Source organism: Mchenga conophoros, linkage group LG1 (genome assembly GCF_057382185.1).
Source record: "Mchenga conophoros isolate Kocher_MC1m ecotype Shallow Benthic linkage group LG1, M_conophoros_male_GT1.1, whole genome shotgun sequence".
In the NCBI taxonomy this organism is placed as follows: Eukaryota; Metazoa; Chordata; class Actinopteri; order Cichliformes; family Cichlidae; genus Mchenga; species Mchenga conophoros.
In genome coordinates this window covers 27,816,213-27,840,162 of record NC_140526.1, presented here as the reverse complement: position 1 = coordinate 27,840,162, position 23,950 = coordinate 27,816,213, and the positions used below count along the sequence as shown (strand labels likewise).

Below are 23,950 nucleotides of genomic sequence, written 5' to 3'. Positions count from 1 at the left end.
CAAAGGGAGCAATACATTTTTCACATGGGGCCAACCAGATTTGGATAAATGAATAAATGCAAAATATGAATAATCAAAAACCTGAAAATGTAAGTGTGACAAATATGCAGAAAACAGGAAGAGGGCAAATATTTTTTCTTGCCATTGTAAGCTTATTGTTGGCACCTTAACCCACCCCCCAACCCTAATAAGAAAACACAACACCGTGGTAATGTTTAAGAATCTCTCCAGCTTTATTAAAATAAGGGACTTCTATTTGTCATCGGTAGAAACACTTTGGCACAAAGTACAAAAATAGAACGGTTCACATCCTTGTTCAACACATTCACACGATGAGATCAAAGGGATAAATTACCAGAACTTCAGAATGTGTCAATCACACACAGTGCGACCCCTCTGTAATGGAAGAGGGGCTACAGAAAAGAGAAGCACATTTTTGAGGACAGTTTCAGCAACACTGGTAACAACTACATTTTTTAGCACAGTGCGTACTTTATGGGTTTTGGTCAGGATATAATTGGAAAAGAAAAAAAAATTAAATGGGAAACAAATGCCAACTTGACAGATGTGTAAATCTGACTGGACAAGTTCTAAATAACTTTAGAAAGTTGGGGGTTTCTGTTTCTAATACATCACAAGCCTGGAAGTCGACAGTGAATAGACTCAAGTGAAGATTAATGATGAGGGCAGCAGGGCAATGTGTCAGCAATGTGATAAGGCACTTAGTTTGTTTCATTGCAGACAGCGTGGCTTCTACAAGGTGAGACAGTGCAGCAACTTGACGGTAAGGGAGCAAAGCAGATGTCAGATGACCAGCTCATCATTCCCGAGGATTGTGAGGAACGTGTGCATCTGCCAGCAGTTCAGGCCGGAGGCACTCGATGGGGCAGTGAATGTTCTGGAGGATGAACAGTGGCACAGTTTTAAACTTTGACACGTGCAGACTGTTACACAACAGATTACTCCAATTTGAAAACTGATATTTACAGTTTGTATTATGTCTCCTGATTTTCAATACATTTCACTTACTTTGCGCAGTGTGTTGTCTCCATATCTGATTGGCTGCAGCAGACCGACATCGACATCGCCACCTGGTCTCCTGCAGTTCTCGCATCGCCAGCCCTAATAAAGGCAAGAAAAGCATTTAACCACGCCCTCTTCTGGATGATCCCGTATGATGTAACGAGAACACGAGGAAGGCTCACGTGTCTTACCTGTTGTCCTCCAAAGCACGTGCAGGTGCAAATAGAACCCAGGTACTCCTTCTGCCACTGGTTGCCCACCCGGTAAGTTTTGCCATCATCGTAACACGTGGACTCATCTGCGTGAATAGATATTTGGGTTAAAAATGACACGCAGCTCATTCACTTTGTAACAGCCACAGAACATTTCAATTAAAAAGTTAAAGAGGCCTTACGCGGTTCACACTTAAACTCTCCTTTGCCGTTTCCTAAACAAGTGCAGCTCATTAAGTTCCCGTTCTCTGAGCGACGGTCCCATTTCTCTCCAATTCTGTAGTTGTTGCCATTGTCGTGGCACCACTCTGAGAAGAACATACAGTAACCGAGTGAAACTTATTCAATTTCCATCCATGTACACGTATTGGGGAAAGATACCCTAAAAACCTACTTGATGAATCACATCTGAAGTGGCCGCTGCCCAGGCCCAGACACCTGCACGACAGCTTGAAGCCTGTCTCAGACATCCGCTCCCATTCAGCACCGACGTCGTGATGGGTGGCAGTAAAGGCATCATAGCACGTGTCTTTATTTGAGGAATCTCCCTCTGTAACTGAAGGAAGAAGAAAGTGGGGGAAAAATTAACCACGATGGGCTTCATTCAGTTTCCTTTAATAATCAGATACATCACAGCTGGAAGCTTACTTGTGTTTCCAGCAGTCACTGTCTGCTCCAGAATCTTGTGTTTTAGGGCCCCCAGGAGTGCCTCCACAATAACGTTATAGTCTGCTCCGGGAGTGAGTCCTAGCAGGGTAGCAGTAGTGGCTGTGCCTGGCAGGCGGACCTGGGTAGAGAGGAAGAAATCATAGCTTATTCTCATAAATGGGAATAATGAGAATAATTGAATAATGGACTGGCCCCTTACCTGGAACATCTTCTCATTTAGCTGTGTGATGGGATGACAGGACACCAGGTAGGCATTGCTCTGCCTATAAGGCTTCCAGGAGACGGTGGTCTGAGTTTGGGCCTCCAGCGGCACACTTGTCTCGTTAAAGAGTATGGGTCCAATGGGCATGTTTAGCTTCACAATGGGCTTTCTGCGGCCTTCTGCATCAGGAAGGGGCACAAACACCAGGGGCTCACGAACTTGGCCATAGGGAGAAAGTGGATTCCGATTATATCCGTTGTCTCCATTGTTGTTGTACTCTGTGTACTCCACATGCTGGCTCTGATCACCAAACCCATCCTGGCTATTGGTGCCCACTAACTGGACGTTGTTGTCCAGAGATTCAGGCACATCCAGCCTGCCATTTCCAGGGCGGTTAGGCTGGGGCAGAGGCAAAGGAAGCAAGGGGTCTTGAGCTGGCGGGAGAGACGAGGTTACGGAAGCAAGCAGGTTAGACGAGGGGGAGTTAAAGCAGAGCAGCTCTAACACATCTCAGCCAAAAGGGATGACGGATACGTAGCAATGCAACTCACTGCAAAGTGTGTCATAATGCACTATTACAAACACACAAGATATTTTGAATGACATTTGCGAGGACATTCAAAATAACAAAGTGGGTATTATCGTTTTAGATTTTGGAAACACACTTGAGCTAAAGCTTCATACAGCTCCAGCTGAGCAGATGAAAGCTGCCGTTTCACCCCTTAATCTTACCAGTAACTGACTCGAACTCTGAATGGATCCTTTTTACTTCACATTTGTCACCATACAGAGAAAAAAGTATCAGTATAAGTACTCACGAGTCCTGCTCCTGCCCACCAGAGGTGTGCTTCTCTGCGTGTTTTGGATGGCGATGATCTTGATGATGTACTCCGTGTCTGGTCTTAGATCTGAGCAAAGAAAAGGAAAACTGTTGTTTTTCCACACGTAATTGGTGTGTCAGGATAATCCTGCGTGAAGCTTTAAATGTCAAATAAAAGTACGTACCATCGATGGTGGCGTAGTTTTGGCCAGCGTGGGGTCTTGGGAAAAGCTCCTGTGGTCTTCCTCCTGACTCTTCATAGGTGACATAGTATCCTGTGATTTGCGTGGCAGGTGGCTGCCAGGTGAAGGAGATGGAGTAGGGGGTGACGGACGTAAACTGCAGGTTGGTGGGCGCCTGGACCAGCGGGTCAACTGTAAGGACAAATACGGCTGTTAAACTGCCCGAATGCTATTTTTTTTCTCTGTGTGTGCAAACTAGGATGTGACTTGTGTGAGGCTGAAGCTGCATTTGTTGTCACTTAACCCATTATCAAGATGTAAGATCATACAAGCAGCCTGGATTTATTTTGTAATTTTGGCTGTAAAATTACAAATTATTTCTCACTTTAACGCTGTAATGCCAGAAGTATCATATCTGATACATGCATTTCTGTGACCTCTACATCACGAGTGTGATTTTTTAATCTTTGAAAAACTGATGTACGCAATCAGATTAAAAATGCAAAACTGCCAGAGATTTAGGTGACCTCAAGCTGCTAGCCCCAAACAGGTCAGGAAACCTCGCATGCTTCTGCCTCTTCTAGTTGCAGTTGTCTCTTGAATTACATAACTTAAGGAAACCTGGCAGCAAACTGTGATGTGCAGATCAGTGTACTGTAACATTATGTAATGACAGAAATCAAAAACCAGAATATTACACTGAAATTAACATTTGTTTTAAAAAAAAAAAAGAAGCAGTTTTTAAACCTGGATTTTTGCATTACCTGTTTGAATTCTGAGAGTGAATGGGTCGCTCCTTGTGTTCCCACTCAGAGTGTACATGTTAACATTGTAAACAGTGTTGGGCCGCAAACCTACAACACAAAAACACACTTTAAAGCAAGACTGAAGCTCCAAAATCACTCTTTAAGACCTTAAATGCGTTAAAGTGTGGCGTACCGGTGAGGGTGTAGGTGTAAGCTTCACTTGGGATGGTCTTGGTGATGGTGGGATACGATCCACTCTGGGGAATGGCTTCAATAAGGAAACCAGTGAAAGGTTCCAGCTTGGAACGCCAGGTCAGTGTGAAAGAACTATCCGTTACTTTGATGACGCGCACGCGGCGAGGAGCACTCAAAGCTGCGTTGAGGTGAAACAGAAGCAATTTTAAAAGGATCAGTTACACCACGAGTGAGGTCTGCAGATGTGTCCATTTATGGCGCAGCACGTTACCTTGCAGCGTGGTGGCTTCTGCCTCCGCTGGTCTGCTTGTGACTGTGTTCTTCAGAGCGTAAACCTGCACCTGGTATGTGGTTGCCACCTACACAGTACACCGTTCATATTTACTCACTGACCCATTGTGGATCCATGTAAAGATTCACACATGAACTCTGCTTACCATGAGCCCTGGCACCACAACACGAGTGGTGTCCGGAGCAACGTTCATTTCTCTGTGAGGGCTGTTGATGTTCTTGGGGCTCACGACTACACGGTAGCCGGTCAGGCGCGCGTCTGGAGCTCGCCATGACACAGTGAAGGAGGAAGGACTGACCTCAGAGATCGCCAAGTTGGTGGGAGCAGGGATTACTGAAGCACAAAGACACAGTGTCAAGGCCAAAGTTTTAAGACGGGGATATCAAATGGAGACAAATGCTTTGGTGTATTTCTGCTTAGCGCTACCTGTGGCCTGAGTTCCCACCAACGGTGAGCTGGGTGCTCGGTCATGGAGGGCGATGACCTTAACAGTATACTCTGTTCCAGGGCGAAGGTTTCTCAGCACCACACTGTCCTGGTCCCCTCTGGGTGCTGGGCGCAGCTCTCTCTCACCTTCCTCTGCACTGGTGTACAAGACACGGTATGACGTTACTGCGCCGTCTGGGCTGTCCCAGGAGATGCGCATGGAGGTGGAGTCGATGTCAGAGAAGGTGAGCTCCTTCGGACGGTCCATAGCTGCAGAAAAAGAGGAACAGGAAGATTCCTCAGTGCTAAATAGATTTTTCCTGTTGGCTTTGGAGGAAATTTACCTGAATTTCCTGTAGCAAAACTGCCGAGTATAGCTCTAACATAGTGCAAGGGAATCCGGACAAATAAAGTTAGAGCTGAAAGAGAAGTGAATTAAGTGAGACTAACCAGTGACTGCATTTTCTATTAGCGGGGAAGACGGCTGTCCATTATTTCCCAGGGCATAGACACTCACAAGATACTCAGCAGTGGGCATCAGACCCGTGAAAGTCACCTCGGTCTGATCTGTAACAGGAGAGCAGAAAAGGAGCCAATAAGATGATGAGTGTTGTGTGTGAAAAATTAAATCATCATGGCAATCTGATTGTGAGCATCTGGCATTCCTTGCAGGCCTTACCAGGAGCCAAATCCTCCGAGTACGAGGGTCCCACGCCATTTTTGGGAATACTTGTGACTCTGTAGCCTCTGATTGGTCCCCGAGCAGGAGACCAACGTACTGTGATGGCATTGTCACTTATATCAGCCACCCGCATGTCAGGGGGGGCCTCGATATCTAAAGGAACAATGGATAAAGCTTTAGATTTACCATAAACACTCAACATTAAGTTGCTTTTCCAAAAATTTTCCCGTATTTCTGTACCAGTCCTGTGTGTTATGTAGACGGGAACACTGGTGGCGGGGTTATCGCCTCGTCCGCTAATTGCATAGACTGTGATGGTGTATTCAGTGCCGGGATTCAGTCCGGTGATGGTGGCAGTGGTCTGAGTGCCTGGGACATTAATCTCCCGAGGAGTCTCGCCACCTGAGAGGGCAGTAAAGAAGGCCCAAGTGTTAAACTTGTGTGGCTGACGTTAGAGGAAACCAAGAATTCAAAAATAAAATGTACAGACTTGTTCCTGCATAGGTGATCCTGTAGTTTCTCACTGAGATAGAGGGAGCATCCCAGCGTATGGTGACGGCGGTTGGGGTGGATCTTGTTACCACTAGGTCAGTGGGCGAATCAGAGACTGAAAAACATTAAATAACAGAATAGAGAAAATCACAGAGGATAATTATGGAGGAAAAAAAAAACATTAAAACAGATGAGGAATGATCACGCCCACTAACTAAAAGAATAGGTGGGACTCACTTGTTGCCTGTGTGCCAGTCAGAGGCTGACTCTCCTGGCTGCTGCTCACAGCATACACATATATCATGTACTCGGTTTCAGGTGACAGTCCAGTCAAAGTGTAGTGGGTTCTGGTTGGGGGGAGCCTCTCATCCTTGGCATGTCCACCACTGGTCTTCTGATAGCGGATTCGGTAGCCCGTGATTCTAGCCTGTGGAGCTTGCCAGTGAACTGTAAAGGAGTCGGTCCGAATGTCGGAGAAGTCCAAGCCAGTCGGGGAATCCAGCGCTGGAAGAAAAATGTAGTGAAAAACTGAGATACATTTTCAGTTATATACAAAGATAATGCCAAATACAGTCTTTCTAGTAGAAATAAGCAAACGTTAATGTAAAATATGTGAAATGGTATTATGATATTAATAAAAATCAAACAAAAAGTCACCAAATGCAGGCAAGCTTTAAACAGATTAGGTAACTCTGGAATAAGAGACCAAATATTTATTGTTGATATTATTTATAGTAGCATTGTAGTTATTCTGTTGTAGTTTATTCTGCAGGATATTACGCACTCGTACATCTTGTCAATCACACTGTATTCACACTCTCGTTTAACACCCTTTTTACCCTAATGAACATCACATCAAGAAACTAGTGACTGAGATAATAAACTAATACCAGTGAAGTGAGAATTGGGATCTTTATAGACTCGTATGCTTCTTTTAAGTTTCCCCCCGCCCATCATTAGAAAAATGATGGACATTTCAGACTCGGGGGCTACAGCCATCTTTTATTTGCAACACCCTTGGTTCTTCTGTGAGGCCACCTGTGTAGATACTCACTGGTTTTTTGAGTCCCTGTGGCTGGTCTACTTTCTCGTTCACCATACACACACACCACACTGATACGATAGTCAGTGTTGGGCTGCAGGTCTGTGAAGATGATTGGTACAATTAGTATTGTTCGAGATGGAGCACAAGTCATTTTGCCTTTTCAAGCCTCTGAGTTCTTCTTACTTTGCAGCAAGTAGGTGTTGGTAGCTCCTCCAACATTGACCTCCTTGATGTCATTATCAGTGGATACAGGGTGATAACGGATAACGAACCGAGAGATGTCGTTTGGTGTGGCAATTCTGGGGACTGACCAAGTCACCCTAATGTGGTCAGGGCCCACTCCTCCAAACTGCAGGTTGGTGGGAGCTGGAATGGCTGTAAAAATGAGGAGTTATAAGCTATAGCTATCACTGGTAACGCAATGAGTTTAAGAAAATAACGGACGACTTCCAGTGGCACAAAGAAAATATCAGAGAAATGATTAAATTCAGATATTTACTGCAGTGTGGCACACTTAAAAAAGAATAAAGGTGCCTCAGATCAAGACCCAACCCCTCCCCAGTGATGGACTGAAAGAATAAATCACCAGCATGCGTTTGCTTTGTGTGTGTGGCCGGCTCGCTGTCCCCCTCTTCTGTAACAGTGAAGATACTGATGTCATAGTCCACACCGGGCTCCAAACCACGAATCGTGTAATAACCAGCAGATGCTTCCACCATATCTTGAAAAATTGGCAAGCTCTGGCCTGAAGCTACTACCACTATCCGGTAACCAATAATGGTGGTACTGTTCAGAGGGATCCAGCGTAGCCCAATGGTGGTGTCAGTAACGTCGACAAAGTCAATTTGACTTGGAGCGGGGATGTCTGAAAGGGTTAGGCATGTTGCAAAGCGCAAGCAAAATTAGACAGACAGAAAAGCCCCAATTATTTCATTGGTTAAATCAAGAACATTCATTTAATTCCCGATGAAGCGTTCAGAGAACCTGGGTATAACAGTAACCATGCAAGACAATTACACATAACTGGATTGGAAAACATTCAGAATTAAAATTATAATTAAAGGTAAATATAAGGCAGTAATAATACTACTAATGGACGTGCAAAAAAATCCCAAAAATATTCACCCTACCAAGTGATAAACACGATTTCCATGCAAATGGTCAGTTAGCCAATAATCATGCTAGCAGTAAAAAAAAGCTGCATTAGACATTTGAACCAAAACTGAGCTTAAAGAACACTGACATTTAGATTTAAATTGGTTGCCAAATAGTGAGCTCCAGCACACAGTCCCATGGCTACCAAATGTGCAAATGGGTAATCTTTTCGCTAACTTCAAAATGTAAGTGTATTTTTGTACATAATGACATTATTCTTCTATCTAGTGGGTAAAAATTAACTAATGCAGCTTTAGTTTCTTCTGAAACTAGGCCAAGCTCTGTGGGGATGGGAGTAGCAGGGTCCATTTTCATTGAATGGGAAAATTATGTCATTTGTTCCTCACGATGAACCAGACACACTAGTCTTTGTGGCTTTCTACCACGTGTAAATGACTTCCTCTGGCTCCTACCTGTTGTGACAATAGTGGACACTGGACTGCTTTCCACATTGTCCTTGGTAGCGAACACGCTGATGTTGTACTCCATACCCAGAGTCAAGTGCTCTAGAACAACTGAGGTCTGATCAACTGCAACAATCTCTTCAAGGGAGTATCCTCTCTGGCCATTGGTTGGTCTGCTTGTCACTCGGTAGCTTGTAATACCTGCAGAGAGACGGGAAATATAACAAATTAATGAATTAATATTAGAAATCAAAAGGAAATACCAGGAACAGCTTTTTGTTCTAGTGAAAAGAAAAAAAACTATTTGAAGGCCAAGGTCTAGAGACCTTCTGTGATGTCAGTGCGTGGGGAGCAAAGTCAATATTTACCTGGTGTTTTGGAGGCTACCCAGTAGGCTGTGAGAACTCCTGTGTTCGGGTTGGACTCAAGTCTGAGGTCAGTGGGAGGAGATAGAGCTGCAACAAGAAACAGCAGACCATGACGCATTGAAAAAAAAACTTCAGCGCAGCAAAAAATATCTGGCACAAAATCACGCCAAATGGTTTTAACGGCACTCTGTCAGCTCAGAGCAGACCGGATGATCGGTCACACAACTGGTTTTACAGTTGGTTTTGTTCAGCAGTCACCACAGTGCCTGGCTTTTTATTTGTGAAATTAAAACAGATACGCACAAGTGACAACATTGCGGGTGATGGGATTTCCGCGGTTCTGTCCATTGTAGATGGGCTGAACGCTGTAGGTGTACTGAGTTCCTGGAGTCAGACCATCTACATAAACACGTCCAGAGGAAGAGGTTTCTTCTCTGGGAGACTCGCCTTCCTCGCTGGGCAGCACAGACAGCTGGGGAAATAAAACGGACATGAGAAAAACTGGAGAATACGCTTAAAAGAAAAAAAATTAGAAACAATTAGCAATGGCCTAAAATCTGCCCACAGCAGAGAGTAAATATTAGACTCTTTGGATCTTTACGGTTCCGCTATGTTCACCAGTTAGCTTCTAAATGTGCTTGGGCACTGCTTGGAGATAAGTAGTTAGTGAACAGCTCCAGTGATTCCTTTAATGTAATGAGCTAACCTTGTAGCTGAACCTGTGGACGGGTATCCAGGTGACGATGATCGAGGTGTCGGTAACCTCAGTACTGAAAGTGGGAGCATTTCCCATCTGGGGAGCTGTAAGAAAGGGAAGAAAGGGAAGGGGGGGGGACAATATTTTAAAATGATTGGAGCAATTTATTCCCATCTTTACTTGTGTTCGGTTTCTCCAAATACCGACCGGTGGTAAAGTATGTGGTGACGCCCTCGCTGAGCTCATTTTCGAGATCAGAGTAAAGGGTGGCAGTGTACTCCGTATCTGGACGTAGATTCCTCAGTAGGTACTGGGTGACCCTGCCTGGGATCCTCTTTTCAATGGGACTTGAGCCTTCGATGCTCAGGTAAAGGCGGAAACCACTGACAATGGCACGAGGAGCCTCCCAGACAATCAGTGCGCTGTCAGGGCCGATCTCAGTGAAGCGTACATCGGTGGGTGCATCAGGTTCTGGAGGAGGCAGAAAGCATAACACATGTAAGGCAAAAAAGATCTGTTGTGTTTTGGATAAAATCCCTGCGTTTATGTATTTGGGCTTTTTTCCAAAGTGGCACTTACTAGTAGCCTTTTCTCCTACAAGAGGCTCACTCTCCACTCCGCCGTTGATGGCATAGACGTAGAAGCGGTAAAGCGTGCCTGGCTGCAAGTGGGTGATCTCAGAGTATGCACTGGTGGAGACAGGCAGCCCCAGGGGCCTTACGTCAGTGCCATCAGACCCAACGGGGGAGAAAGTGACTCTGTAACCTGACACCTCATTGGGTGGACCGGTCCAGGTGATGGTGACCTTCGTATCCGAAACCTCGTAGAACTGCAGGTCTGTGGGGGCTTGGACCACCTCTGTGGAGAGGAGAGTGCTAGTTGACTAACAAGGGTCACAGTCAAACCTTAGAGTCTCCTCAGGAGTTTTTTTACTATGTCATTGGTTATGTTTGGAGACAGATGTGAACTTAATATTTATTTTACATTTATTAGGCCCCATAGGTAAAAACATAACCTTTAAAAAAAAATAAAACTCATACCTAAGTTATATATAATAAGTATACAGAGCTAAATATGCATTATTGGGTGCAAATATTACTGCTGCTTTTTAAAAATCTTTAATTTAATTGTACTTGGCTTAGATAAAATAGATGCTGTTAGCTTAGAGTCTAAAATGGAAATCCATTTAAAAATATTCTCAAAGATATTAGAATGATTTATGAATGATTTATGAATGATTTATGAATGCATCCTTGCTTTTCTAAGTGTTTTAAACTAAGTTTAAAGAGGTCACTGTTTTGCGGCCAAGTCTGATTTAAAAGAAGTCTGAGGTCCATAATATTTAAGGAGACAGGAAGAAAAATGTTACAATGGCACGGCTATAACCATAAAAGCACATTTTGACAAAGCCATGTTTTGACAAGCCCTCTTAACTGAGCAGTGAAAAGCCCTTTCTAAGGCCCTACAAGGAATCTCCAGCTGCAAGTATAAACTGAATCTGTTCAGCCTTCACAGACAGCCGAAAGGCTAAGAATCAACTAAAAAGAATCCTGAGCGATCTAAAGAACAGCATATTGTTCAAATCTTTCACAAAAAGAAAAATTAAGTTTTACAGTGCTAACTCGTGAATTGATTCTGTTTAAAAGGCATATTATGTCTACCTTGCGTAGGAGATCCAGCAGTGTTGACCTGTACAAAAACAGGCTCACTCTCCTGGTCCTCTTCCACGGCATAGATGCTGATGTTGTAAAGCAGACCGGGGCGAAGGTCAACCAGGGTCACGGACGTCTCTGACTCTGGGAGGGTCAGCTCTGTGCTGCTGCCTTCCACTGATGGTGTGTAAACCACACGGTAGCCTGCAGGCACAAGTATACAGTTATACACAAAGCCAGGATAAGAAAAAGGATTTATATCTCAAACAAATACAAAATAAATGGTTTGTTACCAGTAATAGGAGCCTGAGGTCTGGACCAGCTGATTTGGATGGAGGTTTCTCCCACTTCATTGACAACATGCCTAGTAGGTGCGTCAGGAGCTGCCCAAAGGATGAGAGGATCATTCTTTCAAACGCACTTGGTGACTATGAGTGTAACATCACGACAGTGGAGAAGAGAGCTTCTCCTACCTGTGGTCTGTGAGGTAGTGAGGATGAGGTTGGGCTGCCCCCGACTTGGGACCTCGAAGACGCTGACGTTGTATCTGCGTCCAGGCAGGAGATTACTGATGGTGACAGAGGTGGATGTGCGAGGAACATCTGGAACACAGTCAAAAGTCAGAACTCTGTATAATAATGGCAGAGCCTCCCAGAGCCATTAACAACCAGAAGAGTCTGTTCAGTGACAGGTTGCTTCTCCCAAAGACAAGAACTAACAGACTTAAAAACTCCTTTGTCCCACACGCCATCAGACTGTTTAACTCCTCTCTGGAGGGGAGAGGGAGGGGAAACAGGAGGACAAAGGAGGGGGGGACAACTAAGCTGTAGTGCCTCTTCACCTCACTGTGCAACACTTTTGTAAATAGTCAACGGTGCAATAGACTCAATACTTGAAATGTGCAATTCACTTGTATTTTTATTTTTATTCCTATTTATTCTATTTATCCCCTTCGTATATTTTATTTATATTGTCTCTGTATTATATATATATATATATATATATATATATATATATATATATATATATATATATATATATATATATATATATATAATATTCTGTAACTCTGTAACTTCTGTCGGTGCTGTGCTTTTTTTGGAAATCGAATTTCCCAGAGGAACCCACCCGAGGGATTAATAAAGTTCTATCTTATCTAATCTAATCTAATAAAAACTGAATTGATCTGCAGGAAATATGGAGGCATTACGGAGGTTTCAGGGATGGTCAAAGGCTCTCACCTAGAACTTTAGGCTGGGACCCCTCCTCACTGAGCTCATACTCCACCCTGAAGCCAGAGATGGTTGTATCAGCTGATGTCCAGGATACAACAAAGCTGTTTGAGGTGATTTCTGTCACAGACTCGGAGGTGTCCAACACAGGTGGAGGTGCAGTCGTCTCTCCCTCATATGTCTCCACTTTTGAAATTAAGGAGCATGGCGTTATTTTAAATATTTCTTTAGATGTGCTGCTTTGGTGTAGCCATGTAGCTGTACAGCATACTCACAGGAGCCAAGGTTAGTAGTGAAATCAAAGCGCGTGACCTCACGGCGTCCATAGTTCTGAATGCTGATGAGCTGACCCTCATAGGTGATGCCTGGACGCAGCCCGCTAATGGTGTAGGAGTTGATGTTGCCCGGGATGGTGACCTCTCTCCAGGGAGAACGGGTGTTTTTCTGCAGATTAGCGATAACGAGAGGTTGACAAGTTTAAACCTTTTAATCTGTGAAGATAAAGAAGAGGTACTCAACAAGAACTTTTCAAAAGCGCTTAGGGAAAAAATAGAGATTTAAACATCTATATTTACTTTATAATGAGGTAAAATCCACCTGTGGGCAAAGACAGTTATGACTAAATAAATCAAAAGGGTGTGCAGTGGAGTCATTAATTAGCTCTGGGAAATAAACCTGTGGTCTGTATATATTGGAGACTGGGCAGCCATTCAGTGTCAGCTCTTCCATTAGGAGTATGTCAACTGGCTTTGAACTGTTAGAAAAATATAAACTTTTCAAGCAGGTTTTAGACTTTGAGTGGCTTTGCTGTCCAAGAAATACAGTCCAAACCCATAAAGCGGAAGCAAGTTTGACTTCAGTTGAAGTTCATTAACATCTCAACCTGCCTCAAGACGTCTTTGAGGTCTTCAAAGAGAAAAAACAACAACACTGGATGTTTATCTGGGAATCTGCTAAAAACCGGTGTCTGCGTGTACAGACTGCAAAGGCAAGTAAGTTTACCCTCTAATCACTTTGTTTGTTCAACCTTCAGACTTCACCAGAGGCACTCACCCTCAAACACAAATGTATCCGCCTTTACTAAATGCTACTATTCAGCAAAATTAAAGCCCAATTTTGAGCAAAGAAATACGACTCGCTTTCATTTCTGGAGGCAATTTGTAACCGAGGGAAGCGAAAGTGAGACTCACAACTCTCCATTTCAGGATGTACTGGGTGATCTGAACAGATGAAGGGGCGTTCCACTGAATAGGGCGAGAGTCGGACTGTTTCCCAGCCTCTGTGATGATCACCTGGATTGGTCTGCGGCCATCTAAGGAGAAAAAAAAAAGATTTAGGAGAAGACATCAGGAGTAAAGGAAAGGGTGGAAGTGAGAAGATTTTTTTTCACATAACTTAACAGCATTGTGTGTAGGGAGTGTGGGTGAAAGTTGGCTACTTTTCGGTGAGTTCTGTCAGAGGGCGTCATTGCTCGGGGACAGAATCAAACCACCAGACGATGCTAAACCAGCTCAAACACCCACAGACATTTTCAAGTCAGATATAACGTCTGCATACTATATTCATCATGGTTTATCTCGTCTCTGTTCCCTAGAGAACACACACACACCCATAAATAGATAGACAGACAGACAGGTAGGTAGGTAGGTAGGTAGGTAGGTAGGTAGGTAGGTAGATAGGTAGATAGATAGATAGATAGATAGATAGATAGATAGATAGATAGATAGATAGATAGATAGATAGATAGATAGATAGATAGATAGATAGATAGATAGATAGATAGATAGATAGATAGATAGATAGATAGATAGATATAGGACTTCCTGATTGCGTGAGATTCATTTAGCAAGGTCAGTGTTGTTTGATTCAAGGCTCACAAAGCAGTACAAATTCCCCCAGGCAGGAAGTGACTGCCTTCTAAGCCCCTCTCCCTTGTTCAGCAATTCACCTTGTTCCAGCTTAGCAAGTCAACAAAACATCACTCAGCATCAGACAGACAGGGTGCCTCCAGCTTGCCAAAATTTCAACATTCGGCAGACTTTAAAGTTACGCAATAAAAAAAACCCCACAAACTCCCACTTCCCTCCACCTGTCTGGCAAGGTTAGGATTAAGTGGGAGGAAGTCAATAATTAATGGGAGTTGGTTTAGTACAGCAAACATTAACTGAGCACCAAAATCCATATAGGTCGGTGGAAAAGCTAAAAGAAAGGACATTCAGACCAATGGTTACAAATGAGAAAAGCTTTAGGTTTAGGATGTTCTTCAGGCTAAATTTTCTACCTGTTTGTTTACATTCTGGCTCATTTTTGACCACAGAAGTCCCTTAGATGCTGAAGAAACTATTTTGAATAAGTCGATCTGGCCACGGTGGAACACCTAAAATGCCAAAACTAAGCATTCAGAATGGCAGTCCAAAAAATCAAAGGGTATCAAAAGTAGCTACTCCCATCTTTCATGTACTCTCTATGACTCAGAACATGTGGACTTTTAAAACAGAGCTGTGCATTTTTACCTTGGTAGGTCTGCTGGGGCTCGCATCTCATTTCTCCAATCCCATTGCCATAACAATAACAGCGGTAGTAGATGCCATGGATGGCTTTGTCCCACGTCTCGCCGATCTGATAGAACGTCCTGGTTTGTGGTTCTTGACACTGATCTATTGCAGAAAACACAAGGAGACAAAAGAGTGGAGCAGATGGGACAGACGACAGCGGGGTTGTTTTTCTGAAGCTGCAGCAGTTCTCAGTATTTAGTCCCCAAAAAGCCAATCAGTAACGAGCCGTGAACGTACCAATAGCGTCACACTTCCAGTATCCACGTCCTTGTCCGAAGCAGGTGCAGTTCATCATGTAGCCTTGGTCGTGGCGCTTGGTGAATTCCTGGTTAACTTCATAGGTCAAACCATCAACTATACACTGATCTGGATGCACAGAGAAAAGACAGGAAGATGAATTATTTAAACTTTCACATTATTCGCAAAGTATTTGAAGACAAAATATAAAAGGTTTTGTTAGATTTAGCCCTCTGACCTAAAAGCTGTGAGTAAGCAACACAGTTCCACTCCCCACGGCCGTTTCCCAGGCATGTGCACTGCATCATGTGACCCAAGACGTCATGGCGTTTGTCCCACTTGTCGCCCACACGGCGCATCACTCCATCACTGGTGGTGCATACCTCTTCATGAGCTAATTACAGAAGGAAACATAAAAAAGCTATCAGTGTGTTGGTACATGTATACATTCACATGGTGCTGCGTATGTCCAGACACAGAGTTTTTCTTGGTCCACTTCAACCCAGAATTTGTATGTTACTGTTACGTAACAGCCTTAATAGCATCATCACTCTCCCATGACCTCTTTAAGTGCCAATTATTTACTCCCCAATTGTCTACAAGTGAACCTTGCAACCAAATCATCATTATCGTCTGTGAGAAACGACTTGATGAGAAGAAGACAAAAAGCATTTTGTGCAATCGGAACAAAAATGGCAAAAGTATTTAAATGCCCAGCTGTGTTATATAACAATATACCAGTTCAGTACCTTCAAATGAGAAAAACAGCAAACACACTCACCAGCCATGGGACAGAATCCAAAACGCTGTTCTGAATCATAGTCGTAGGTGGTGCCACACCATCTCATGTTGTCACGGCGCCCATCGGTGGTGCAATCGGTGTAGTTGCGACCGCTGTAGAGGAAGGGAAAGTGGCACAGGGCCCCATTGGAGTTCCCACCCCGTGTTGTCACAATTGCTGGATTCAAGAAAGTACACATACAAGTTAATGCATGCTTAATTGGCTCTAACCACACAATTATTCACACAATCTTTATTATGTGAGTGGATAAACTAAAGATGCTAGACAACAGTAACTGCACATCAATTTTTGGGACAAAGTTGCCGTTTACATCTATGTTCCTGAGTCTCACCATTCTTTTCAGTGCAGAAAGAGTACTGCTGGTCTCTCTGATAGTCTGAGGTTGTAGAGCACCACAGCTGCCCATCTGAACGTCCATCTGAGGTGCAAGAGTAGTAGGTCTTCCCCATGAAGACAAAGGGGAATACACAGGGTTGGCCATCAGAGTTCCCACCGTACACCTGGTTCCTGGCCTCTGTGGGAAAAGGGGAGGGAGGGTGGGAAAAATGACTTCAGTATACCATTCAAAGAGCAACATGCAGAGCTGAATGGAACCAACAGAAAATTACAAAAGACTGCAATTTCTCTGGGATTGACTCCAAGAGCCACTTGAGCCAGCCTCAAGACTTCTGTATTAAAATACCCAATTTTATTTGCTTCTGGTACACACCCCATTCTTGACAGCTGACTCCATTGCCCAAACAGGTACAGAGCATCTGTTTGCTGCCCTGGTTTTTGATCCAGCGCTGTCCATCGTAGTAGTAGGCTCCAGAGTCGGTGCGACAGGTTCTCTCAGCGGGAAGCTCAAGCTGCCGGACTGGGGTCAACACAACTCTGGCTGTAAACACATTTTAAAAAACAACCAACGTCAGGTCTGTTAACAGCGACAAGCTCAGAGCTCTTGTTGAGCACTGGTTTCTGATTTACAAGTCTCACCTCTTCCTGAGCTGTGTCTTTCACACTTTGATTCTCCTCTGCCGTTTCCTAGGCACACACACTGCAGGCGATGTCCGCTTGTGTCAGTCCTCGTCCATGTGTCTCCAATACGGTAGGACCTCCTTGTATCCTGGTCATTGCAGCGGTCTGGTTGGTGTACAACAGTGGTTAGTAGCTGCCCCTGAAGAAAAGCTTGCATTTGTGCTTGTGTATGTTTGGATTCTGCTTACTTCTTGAGGTGCATGTGATGCGTCCATTCCCCTCGCCCATACAGGTGCAATCCAGCATCATCCAGCCTTGGTATGGCTTCTCCCAGGTGTCTCCTACAGCATACGTGGCAGCTAAGCTATTGTCATAGCACCTTTCCCCTGCAGAAAAATAAACAAATTTTGATTTACTGAATATGCAGAATCTAAATCACACTGGGCAATTTGTATTAGACATAAACCAAACAAAAATCAATAGCTGGAGTGAAAGATGAGCAAATCAGAGGACATGCTGTCTCACTCGCTTATCTTGTTTGACTGGACTCATGTCAAATATTTGCAGTGGTATCAAAGAGTTACGCTTCTGGGAAATGTGTGTGTGTGCATCCATGTTTGTGTGTATGATGAATATATAAACTTTGATCTTTTGCAATATTTTACATTTGTCTGCTTTTCATAGTTCATTTGTGAAATTTTCTTTTCTGCCCTGCTCACCGAGAGGTTTGCATGTCCACTCTCCTTTGCCATTTCCAAGACACACACACTCCAACATGTAGGCACCGGTGTCATGAGGCCTCTGCCAAGTGTCCCCGATTTTATAAGACCTCCCACCATCGTGGCATCGATCTGTGAATGACAAAATGTGAACTTGCTGATTTCAAAGACCTCTTGTATATGCGAGATGGCACACATATACAAATTCTGGTTCAATAATTAAAACTTAATTTCAGGAATAAACTGAACCATGCAGAGGTATTGCCATGTGTGTCATGCACTTTGACAAAGAAAAAACTACCATGCTAAGACATACCACTCCAGCACATTATGCTGTTTCAACAAGGTTAGTATTTGGTATTCTAGGAACTCACGCGCTATTGTGCAGCTGATCTTGCCGGAACCAATGCAGGTGCAGTCCCAAGTCATCCTCTCATGTAATCTCTCATAGGTTTCACCCACCTGGTATGTCCGGTCATTGTACTTATCATAACAGGATTCCTCCACTGAGAGGAAAAAACAAACAGCACAAAGTTAAAGAGGCTCTTACCGAGAAGCTGTTCTAGAGTCTTCTCTTGCTGCGTAAAAACGCACAACATCTGTGCCTTTCTCCGTGTATTCGTTGCTTTTTGTGTGTGTTTTGTTTTTCACTTGTCGGGATCAACACAAGAGTCGTGAAACAAGTGATAGTGCACTACAAAGACGCACTAACCTTCAGGCTTAGTTTTACACTTGATGCCTGCTGCTCCACTGCAGGTGCACACCAACGTGCTACCAAGGTAACGTTTCTCCCACTGTTCGTTCACTCTGTATGAGCGACCGTTTTCCTCACAGCCGACTACAAATAATATATTATTAAACATTTTAACAGTAGAATGAACATTAATCTTTTTGTTTGCTTTGGCTCACATGGAAAGAAACATATCGAAATCACGTGTTTCTTTGTTGTTGTTGTTTTCATTTAACACAAAACGCACTAGAAATACCTTTCTAATGCATGAAGTTACACAGTCAGGCCCCCTGAATTCAAGAATAAGTTCTTGTACCAACCTGGATTAATAGCCGATGTATCGTGAAGCTCGGGATACACCTGATACTGGCCAGTTTGTCTTTTGTTCTTCTTTGGCAAGCCGTGAACTGCGCTGCTTACGCACAGCGCAAGCAGTAACCCTGTGAGCGGGCTACCCTTCATCTTATGGAACGGATATTTCAATGAAAAGCAGAAAAAACTTAGATGATGGGAAAAAAAGCAATAGCAAAAAGTAAAAAAAAGCAAGTGAAGTATTAAAGGGCTTGGAGAGAGCTGGTTCCTGCCCCTTATTCTCAGCTACCTCGGCTGCTCCTTCTCGGCAGTTCACTTGGCCGAATCGCAGCTGGTGCGCCAGACCTAGCAGAGGGCTGCGCGCTGGTTATATACTGGGACCGCCACAGCAGCAGAGGAGGGGTTTAACGGGAGACTGGAAGACCCGCCCGACAAAGTGTGAGCAATACTTATAATCCTCATTTTGAAGAAAAAACATCAAGCAATGAAGATAAATAAGCTTCTGTAATCTGTTCATCTGCACACGTGCTGCCCTGTGTAGGGTTGGGAAGTCACGTTGAGGCGCAACAATTCAGTGCGAGTCTTACATAACCGCAAAAAAAAGAAGAAGGAGAAAGAAATGCCCATAACATTTGTTATACTGTAATCCCAGAATTACACAGTAATGGCCTCATGCTATAGTTTCTATAATTCCCACACCACTCTCCTACATGGATTTGTGCAGCTATTGGGACCTATGGATCTAAACTACGGATTGAACATATTTTACATTAAATTATAATTTAAAAAAAAATAAAACTGCAGTATGTGAATTTTACCCAGCTTGGCACAGAGTCGATAAGTAACAAAAAGTGGAACTTTATGCCTCCACCATGTCTGCTCACGGAGTTCACAGATGTATATTTTTTGTCCATGCTATAACATCTGGTATAATCATCATTTTTTCTTTAATGTTACGTGATTTTGTTTTAATCTTATCTTTATTCCTAAAACTGATGCTTCTTTTCGAAAATACTTAAAAGTAAGTAACTTTAAAATACCAGAATTCTTTAAGGATTAAATGGATAAGCCTACTGCTATTTTTCTTTTCTTTTTAAAAAAAAAAAAAATTATGTTCTTCTAAATGTTAAGAAGTACATTCATCATTGGATGCACATGTGGTGTTTTATAACCACATTCTTTTACCTAATGAAATCATGTTAACCCAAATGTTACCAAATTACCTCAAATCTGGTGTGATCCTGGGGAATCAAAACACACGTATCTTTACTTTATATATATATATATATTAGTTAATTTCCATGACATGAAATAAAATATATATATTCATATTAAATATCTCAAAAATGAAGTGAAATAACATTTCCAAGGTGGGCGGAAACAGTAAACCAGAGCACATTGTGCTGTTTTGGACATGTCCTGCTGCATGAGCTGTTACTCATGGGTCTGGTCAGGAGAGCAGCTACTGTGTGCGCGACTGCGGACTGTAATAATTCCTGCCTCAGGTTCAAGGAACAAGTTATACCAGAGGACTGAAGAATTAAACAGCAAGCAGATGTTTTTTGGGAAACAGAGGAAGAAAAACAGCAAAAGCCAAAAGCACAGTGAGTGCAACTGAGTCACCAATCTCCCCTGTTTGAAAAAAGCCTCTGAATTCTTTCCACATGTGCAACAGCGCCAAAGCGTGGAGACTTGAAACACCAGAGAGTTTCAAGCGGCGAGCCTTAAAGTGTTACTTAACATCAACTTCCATATTCACTGCTGTGCAACAGGTTTCCTGAATGTGCACTCATGCATTTTCGGGAGGATGATCCTGGTGTAAAAGAACGCATAAATATTTGAAAGAGAGAAACATTTACTCCATAGAGTGGTGCATTTTGGGTATGACTTAATTTCTTGGGTTGTTATATCTCTGTCAGATTTATGAGCTGTCTCTGTCAAAGCCCCTGGAAGGCTGCCTGGCTTATATCATCTCTTCTTTGCTCACTGTCTCTGTTTTCCATACATAAGATCTATTTTGCAGCAAAGATTTATCCCTCACACTGGTTGTTTTCATAACGATTTCTTTGTTCCCAGAATGATTTGTATTTGAAAGCTTAGTTGGATACCTCATAATCTCTGAAAGCTGGAACTGCTGCAACTGTTTTCTAAAGTATGATTGGTTTAATTTAGTGTCTGTCATCTTTTTCCACTGATATCAAAACAACACTTTCTTACACAAAGGAATACAGTTGAAAGCAAGACAGAGGGATGTGGAACATCTTCATTGCATTATATCCTAACAAACCTGTAGTTATCAAAAAAGCCCACAGATTTAGATCACCTAAACGAGTATGTACGCCTTGATGTATGCACTGCACAATATTGTAAAATATAAAATGTTGAGCTTTCCTAAACAGTGTTTGCAGTTTTTTCACTTGTATTTTTATTCCCAAGAGTTTGTGAGAAGACGTGGGAATTTGTTTCTCTTTCATGGTAGAAAATTGTTCACTATCTGCCCCAAGTCATTGTTGGAGTGATATGTTTCATCCTTATAGCCACATTTACCGAAAGTTGATCAATATTGGAATTACTGGAATACTTTTTAGCTTTACTCAAGTTAAGCCAGCATTCGTTAAAATATGTTCAACACTATTCGTTAATGTTCGTTGGTCTTAGAAGATGGTTACATTGTAGTTGAAAAGGGAAAGACATGGTCAGCAACAATACTCAGGTAGGCTGTGGTGTTTAAACAATGCTCAGCTGGTACTAACGGGCCAAAAGTGCACCAAGAAGATATCTCCCACACCATTAAACCACCAGCCTGAAAGTTGATACAGAGCAGGATAAATCTGTATTTCATGTCGTTTATGCCATTGTGGACTTGCTTTCCTGATCTTAGCTGACATAAGTATCACCTGGTGTGGTCTTCTGCTGCTAAAGCCCATTTGCTTCAAGGTTCAATGCGCCACGCATTCTAAGATGCTCTTCTGCATTAGTTTAAAGGAGTCGCTATTTTTGAGTTACTGTTGCCTTCCTTTTAGCTTTAAGCAGTCTGGCCATTTTCCCCTGATCTCTGGCATCAACAAGCCATTTTCACCCAGAGAAATGCCACTTGGTGGATATTTTCTCTTTTTCAGACCATTCTCTCTAAACCCTAGAGATAGTTGCACAACAGTCCCAACAAATCACCAGTTTCTGAAATACTCAGAGCAGTCCATCTGGCGCAAAAATCTATTTCAAAGTCACTTGAACCACCTTTTTCCCCTATTCTAATGCTCAGTTTGAATTTCACCAGGTTGTCGTGACCATGTCTGCATGTCTAAATGCATTGAGTTACTGCATTAATTGAAGGGGGCAGTGATTGTTAAAGGTCCACAGTGCAGAGTTGGTCAAATCTGTCCTGAAGGTTTCTGACAAATATATACAAAATCCAAAGGGTAGAAACAACAGCTTGTGAACTATTTGTTGCTAAGCTTATCAGTTAATTGCTCTGTAGCCTTAGGTTAAGTAGACAAAGCTGGTGTTAATTTCATTATTAATTTCCTCATCTAATTATTTTCTGGTGAACTACTCAAACTAAAAGGTATAAAATGTGAAATTAAGTGTTTTGTGTGGAGTTTCCTCCTCCAAATCTGGAAGGCAAATTTGTTTTAAGGTGTGCCAATCGGTAACATATGTACAGCCTTCTAGTTTGTAATGCGGGGTTCTCCATCCTGGCTTCACCAAACTGTGTACAGCCAGTTTGGAGAAAGAGAGCCAAACGGCCACAGCTGGATGGAAAAACTGGAGAGATGAAATACATAGGGGTGTGTGTGAAATGATAGAGAAAGATGGAAACGAAAATGGAAAGTGTTTGGAAAGAGAAAGCTGGAGGGTAATATGTCTGGCTTATAGACTGGAAGAGTGAAGGAGGAGATGAGCAGCAACCATGACTGACTGACTGACTGTCACACCCACTTATGGCTGTTCTTCCACTGTTTGCCTTCAGCTCTCTGCCTGGAATAGAAATGCAATGAAAATCTGAACATGAAGAAGGCGCCGCTCTTCTAGAGGAATATAAGAAACATAGAAAACAAAGTTGTTATGCAGAAGTTCATGCTGCAGACAGTCAGTGGATGAAGACAGTTGAGCAACATAATCTAAGGTTGTCAGCATTCTCAATGATCCTCGTCATTGCTCACGTCTGAATCAGTCAGAATTTTCTGCACAGGATGCGAAGAGCTGCTGCACTGCTGGGAACAAATGTTAGAGGTCGGTGAGGAGGGATGGTGGTTGTGAATGCAAACTGTGACGAAGCACTTACCAAAGATTCCACAACACACTGCTACAAAGCAAAGTTACTGTGGAAACCAGATTGGGTTGGGTCATTTAAAGAGTGACAGTGAGGGTTGGATTTGACATGTGAGGGGTACTAATAACTTCGCTTCATTGCCTGAATTATATGTTGAGTCACACAAGAAAGTCACACGCCCGTGAAATGAGCTAACTTCATGGTCAGGAGTCCAGAGGAGCAAAGAGACCAGGCAAAATGTTGGACACATCACAAAAAGCAACTGAGTTTATAAGCAAATGACAACTTAAATGCAATTTTGTCAGCCTTCTGGATGCTACAATGGCTTTTTTTTCTAATGCTTTCTCATTCTTACTTTTTCAACTTCAAGGCTGAAAAATGCCAACATGCCAGAATCTGTCCGAAAAAGTTGACTTTTGGGGGATTTCTTTACCTGGCTGTTAGGGCTTGCATCAAGACATGCCACAATCTAGTTTCTCAAGTGGTTACTGGAGACTCACTCCTAAAGTGAGTCACCCCCATAGACTCTTATGTGAAGATTTTCAGCTTTACACCAAAAAAAATTCAATTATAAAAACATGTATAGGTAGCTATAACTGATAGCTGTTTACTGTGTTTCACCTAAGCTGGTGGAAAACAAGGAACTTGGCCACTTAGCTTTGTTGGTAGTTAGTTAGCAAGTATGCTAACATTAATGCTAAAGTATTTGCTAACTTAGCAAGGTGCATTTATCATTTGTCATTCATTCATTTTTGTCACTAAGTTAGCAAGCACGCTAGCATAAATGACAAATATCAACCAATAACAACCTATAATGCTAATAACACTCTGCTTAAAGGGGGCAAAAAAGAATCAGACTATTGTGCTCAAA

General features: G+C 42.8%; 1 protein-coding gene across 3 annotated transcripts; it reads right to left on the bottom strand.

The window, feature by feature from the left end:
* Positions 1 to 209: 209 nt before the first annotated feature.
* fn1b (fibronectin 1b) lies at positions 210 to 19,163 on the bottom strand. Of its 3 annotated transcripts, XM_085272642.1 has the most exons (46): positions 18,815 to 19,163; positions 18,477 to 18,602; positions 18,139 to 18,270; positions 17,765 to 17,896; positions 17,294 to 17,431; positions 17,064 to 17,210; positions 16,798 to 16,965; positions 16,420 to 16,602; positions 16,068 to 16,244; positions 15,525 to 15,680; positions 15,287 to 15,415; positions 15,008 to 15,151; positions 13,685 to 13,806; positions 12,770 to 12,938; positions 12,504 to 12,680; positions 11,736 to 11,864; positions 11,556 to 11,645; positions 11,272 to 11,466; positions 10,190 to 10,468; positions 9,818 to 10,081; positions 9,620 to 9,714; positions 9,217 to 9,385; positions 8,914 to 9,000; positions 8,555 to 8,746; positions 7,573 to 7,851; positions 7,170 to 7,361; positions 6,996 to 7,085; positions 6,179 to 6,445; positions 5,940 to 6,056; positions 5,690 to 5,851; positions 5,447 to 5,602; positions 5,218 to 5,334; positions 4,768 to 5,037; positions 4,487 to 4,674; positions 4,321 to 4,408; positions 4,048 to 4,227; positions 3,873 to 3,962; positions 3,112 to 3,300; positions 2,925 to 3,014; positions 2,104 to 2,540; positions 1,884 to 2,022; positions 1,630 to 1,791; positions 1,418 to 1,543; positions 1,215 to 1,321; positions 1,030 to 1,122; positions 210 to 898 (listed from the first exon to the last, which is right to left on the bottom strand). In XM_085272642.1, the coding sequence occupies exons 1-46, from the start codon at positions 18,954 to 18,956 to the stop codon at positions 821 to 823; spliced, it is 7,359 nt and encodes a 2,452-aa protein (XP_085128768.1). In that variant the 5' UTR covers positions 18,957 to 19,163; the 3' UTR covers positions 210 to 820. The 3 variants fall into 3 exon arrangements, with proteins under 3 accessions (XP_085128768.1, XP_085128752.1, XP_085128759.1); XM_085272626.1 differs by lacking the exon at positions 7,573 to 7,851 and having other exon boundaries at positions 18,815 to 19,162; XM_085272633.1 differs by lacking the exons at positions 7,573 to 7,851; positions 18,477 to 18,602 and having other exon boundaries at positions 18,815 to 19,162.
* Positions 19,164 to 23,950: the final 4,787 nt, after the last annotated feature.